This window comes from Gallinula chloropus, assembly GCF_964237585.1.
Source record: "Gallinula chloropus genome assembly, chromosome: 5".
NCBI classification, from domain to species: domain Eukaryota; kingdom Metazoa; phylum Chordata; class Aves; order Gruiformes; family Rallidae; genus Gallinula; species Gallinula chloropus.
Genome location: NC_140090.1, coordinates 68,412,950 through 68,417,523, shown reverse-complemented (window position 1 = coordinate 68,417,523; position 4,574 = coordinate 68,412,950). Strand labels below are relative to the sequence as shown.

The following is a 4,574-nucleotide window of genomic DNA, read 5'->3' as shown; positions in this document are numbered from 1 at the left end:
GCTTGCACCTCTGCCGGGCAAACAACAGAACAGAGATGAAATACGCAGCCGTTACACCAGCTCCTCACTGACCACCGAGGTGAGACAGCCGTGAGCAGCCCACAAAGAAGGATTCCGTGCGGCCACTTTGCCCTCGGTCAGCAACAAAGCCCCAACTCGCGCCCAAACGCAGGTAACATTCGGCTGCACCAAACCTTACAGCGGGCTGCCTAAAGGCACGCAGCCACCGTCTTTTTACTGCTGCTGGCCTCCGGGTGACTGAAGCAGCGGCTTTTAAGGCACGCGGCTGTACCAGCCCATACCCATCACGCGGCTCCGGCCACCAGCTTCCCCAGCAGGTCTCATTTCCCCAGCCAGCTTCGCCCCTCGGGGAGAGCGCTGCGAGGGGGACGCTGGGCAAGCTCGGCCTGGCCGCTTTCCTCCCGGCGCCACCCCCGCAGGGTAACACGGCGCCACAGCCCCCCGCGCAAGCTGCGCCGACGCGGGAGCGCCCTGCCGGATCCGCGCCCTGCTCGCTTCGGTCAAGGGAGCTTCTCTAGAGGCATCACCGCCGAACCGCTGCGCTGCCGAGCTTAACGCTGCCCGCCGGGCACGCACAGCCCCCTCAGGCGGGAAAGCGCCAGCGGCAACACCTCGCCCACGGGCTCGCCAAGCTGCACACGCCTTCCGCGGCCGGTAACGGAGCCGGCTGCTCCAGGCACGCCACGCAGCTGGGCCAGGTAGGGCGGGAGCTCTGCCCGCGGGGGCCTAGCCGTGGGGCCCCGGCCTTACCTGCCCTGCTGCCGCCGCCGCTCCGGCCCCGCGGCCCCTCACCCGGTGCCGCTGAGCTTCGGGCACCACGCGCAGGCAGCACGGGGACGCAACCGGAAGCAGTACGCGAGCCAAAGGGCGAGCGGAAGCGGTACCGCCGCTTCTCAGCCAACCAGGAGGAAGGGGGCGGGGAGAGCCCGCCGGCTGCGCCGTGCAGCCAACCCGTGCGGCCCGCAGTGGCTGCGCGCGGCGTTCGGTAGCCGCCATTTTGTGGGAGGGCGCTGGCGAAGGGCAGAGTGCGGTGGCCGGACGGCAGCGGCAGCGGCTGAGGTACCACTGGGCGCCCGCGGGGAGGGTGTCCGTCCCGGCCGCAGGCCCTTGTCCGTGCCTGTTCCTGTCGGGCGGTGCCGTTGGGCGGGAGAGGCGGCTGACTGCGGCGCCGAGCTGCGGCTGGTCCCCGGGGCCCCCGCGACCTTCAGTCGTGCTGGCGCTCCCTTCCTGGTACCAGGTGCCGCCGCGTCCCTGCCCCCGGCCCGACGCGAGCCGAGGCGGGGGAGCGCTGGGGTCGCGGCTGTCTGCGCCGCCGGGATGTGCTCGGCTCCCGTGCGGGGCTGGGGCGAGCGCGGCGGGCGGCGGCACCCGGCGGCGGGGCAGCCGGCGGGGCCGGGCCTGGCAAGGGCAGCGGGCTCTTCCGACAGAAAACTTGTCTTGTGGCGTCTGGTCTCCGAGCCGTCCGCGGAAGGGCGTGTGGTGACCTTTCTTCAGGCGTTTGTATCAGTCAGACGTGAGAAAAGATGACCTTGGCTTGCCAAGGCGCGCAGGGCAGGTGTTGCAGGGGTTATTTCATTGAGGTTTTCAGCTATTGCATAGTCCTTCCAGTTGCAAGTATGTTTATCTTATGTGCAGCGGAGAGATAGGTTACTGTGTTGAGTTGCCATAACAGCTGGATTTAATGAGCATAACATCTGCTATAGCAGCAGCTTGTGATCCTCTTTTGGGGTGCTGGTGGCTATGGCCGCTGTCTGATTGGGTAGGCAGATGGCTTGTATGCCTCCTCTGAGGTGAGTCACAAGATCAGCTTGTCCTAAAAACCTCTTAAACATTAGAAAAATTTATCTCTATATGTTAAAAAGAAGACCCCTTTTATTGTAAGGCTGATCAAACACCCCAACAGGCTCCCCAGCGCAGTTGTGGAGTCTCTATCTCTGAAGATACTAAACACCTGACTGGGCATATTCCCAACTGACCTGCTGTAGCTGCCCCTGCTTTGAGCAGGTTGGGGTTGGACTGTGAGATTCTTGAGCAATTGGTAGAAATTTGCCTGTGTTGAAGGGTTGTGTAGGCAGGACTGGCGGGTCTGTTCTTTATAAGTGCTTTCAGAAATTTTCCCCTTTGTCATCAGGGTCATCATATATTGACTTTGCCGTGTTTATATTCGGTTGAATAAAAGTTTTTCCCTTCATATCCCCTCACTTCCTTGTCTGCTCTTGTCACCTGTTTTGTACCTTAAGATACAATGCTCTGAATTGCCTGCTCCTTGGGTATAGCCACTCTCTGTTGAAGGTCCTGAGAGCACTTTGAAAGCTGACAATGGAGTTATTCATTTCAGTGTGGAGATTAATTTGATTTTTTTTTTTTAATTGATCCCATCCAACTGACTGTAAAGCTTGTTACCTGTCCTGTTTTGCTTGTTAGGACAAGCAACCATGGCTGGCCATGACTCGGGATCTCAACACCAGTTCACTGGATTTCAGAAGTACTTCAATTCCTACACCATCACAGGCAGGAGGAACGTATGTATTGTCTGTTAACTTTTGTAGGCTAGTATAATGGTGTTTCCTGGAAGTTAGGATGAAACTGAACTTAACCCTTATGTTTTCCAGTATGTAATAGCAACGTACACAGGCATTGCGATGCTCATCTTGTATTTCAAGCTCAGACCTAAAAAGAAAACTCCTGCTGTCGCAGATAAGTAAATGGTAAGTGGCTGGGGTTCTACCAGGACCAAAATGAGTCAGTGCCAGCTTAGGAAGAAAGAGTGACAAAGGACAAGTTGCTGATAATACAATATAATTGGAGAGAAACACAGGCACCAGATTTTTTTTTTTTTTTCATTTTAAACCTCAAGTATGGCATCATCTTATTTGGGGACATTCTGAATGAAGTAGGTTGTTCAAGGGGAATGCAGAGAGTATGGGACACCCTGTTCTGTTTGTTCTTCTGACATGGTAAATAGGATTAGGGGCAGCATGCGGGGGGGAAGAGTAACCATGGAAGGATGTTGCACCTTGGTGTATCAGATAGGGATAGCTGTTGCTTTGTAGGTTACTGAAATAATAACAGTAATACATGAGGACTTATTATATTGTATTAGAGAATTCCAAGCAGAGATTAATGACATCTGTTAAAACCTTCCTTTGAACAGCATGAATGAACACCTTGCAATGTAGATATTGCACACTTGATTGTGCAAGACCCACATGAAAGTGACTGGACCATTCTTACACAGCAACAACCACGCCTTACAAAATTCTAGATTCACTTTCAAATAGAAAATTTCCACTGAAAATATAATTTTGATAAAAAAATGGACTTTGTCCCCATAGTCTGCAAAAAGGCGTAGAAAAGAATAAGCTTGAGCATTGTTGGGGTGTGTTACAGAGACATCAGTCACTTCTTCCTGGGTGTGCTGAAATCTATCTGCTTTTAACTAATGTTTGGGCTTGGGAAGGGGGAATACTCTGGTTCTGGAACTACAGTGCAAGACTTGCTATGTTTGACCTCTCTTCTCTCGGCAGGTTGCTGGCACATCTGAACCTCTGATCTATGTCAGTGTAATGCAAGCTGATGATGAGCTGTTGTGGCTAATAAAATAAAATAATTACGTGTTTTATTTGAAATATGAAATGGTGCAAAAAGGATAAATGTGGCAGTTTGCTTTTTTTTTGTGTCAAAAATATTTGTAGTGGCAACAGAGTAGCTGATTCCTGTCTTTACTGTGTTAACTCTTCTGCTGTAACACATCCTGAAGTGTTCTGAGCACCTAGTAGTAACCTAGGAGAGACCTGGGCAGCATGACAGTAATACTGGCACAGAGTTTACAGCTGATCACAGTTCTCCACACTTCCATGTCACAGTGGATGACATGGTTTGCAGTTACCTGGTTGCCCCCACTTTTTGCATTACAAGCTGGTAGCTTACATGGAAACAGTGACTTCTCAGACTGCAGCTTGTGCCATGGTTGTCTCTGTTTTGATGGAAACCCACCCAAAACAGACTGATCACATTATGATATTGGAGCTTTTTCTGTTACCAGCCTCTGGCAGCAGTAACTGCCAGAAAGAAAACTGCTTACTTTGCTGATGCCAAGCTCTTATAACCCTGTGTGTTCCTCAACAGTGAGATAATAGTTCAGTGCTAATTTTTCCTGGACATAGCCCCTTAAATAAGGTGTTCCTACTACAATTAGATATATGCACAGCCTCCCCCCCCCCCCAATACTTGTCCATCACATCCTCTGGCATCTTTCCATATCTCAATTGAAACTCAGTACCTTCCTTAGCTGTCACATTAGTGCTGACATGTGCATGTGATTGCGCAGCACTGTGCTGCTTGGAAGGTGTCAGCAGCTCGGGCCAAGCCTGGGACTTGTGATGCAGACAGCATGCACAGTATTACCCAGACTGAGGGGAGCAGGAGGAAACGTGGGTGCTGGGGAGAAAGGATAAGTGACAACAGGGTCTTTGTGCTCTCTCTTTGGTTCATGTATTCTTAAAGCTATTTGTACTCGCTGAGCCTTCTGAATAAATCTAGTCCTCTTCCTC

The 4,574-nt window shown here is 52.3% G+C and overlaps 1 protein-coding gene across 1 annotated transcript; it reads left to right on the top strand.

The window, feature by feature from the left end:
* The first annotated feature begins 951 nt into the window (after nucleotides 1-951).
* On the top strand, nucleotides 952-4,568 carry ATP5MK (ATP synthase membrane subunit k). Its single transcript, XM_084264825.1, has 4 exons — nucleotides 952-1,080; nucleotides 2,446-2,543; nucleotides 2,634-2,729; nucleotides 3,549-4,568. Exons 2-3 carry the CDS (start codon nucleotides 2,457-2,459, stop codon nucleotides 2,724-2,726), a joined length of 180 nt encoding a protein of 59 aa, XP_084120951.1. The 5' UTR covers nucleotides 952-1,080; nucleotides 2,446-2,456; the 3' UTR covers nucleotides 2,727-2,729; nucleotides 3,549-4,568.
* Nucleotides 4,569-4,574: the final 6 nt, after the last annotated feature.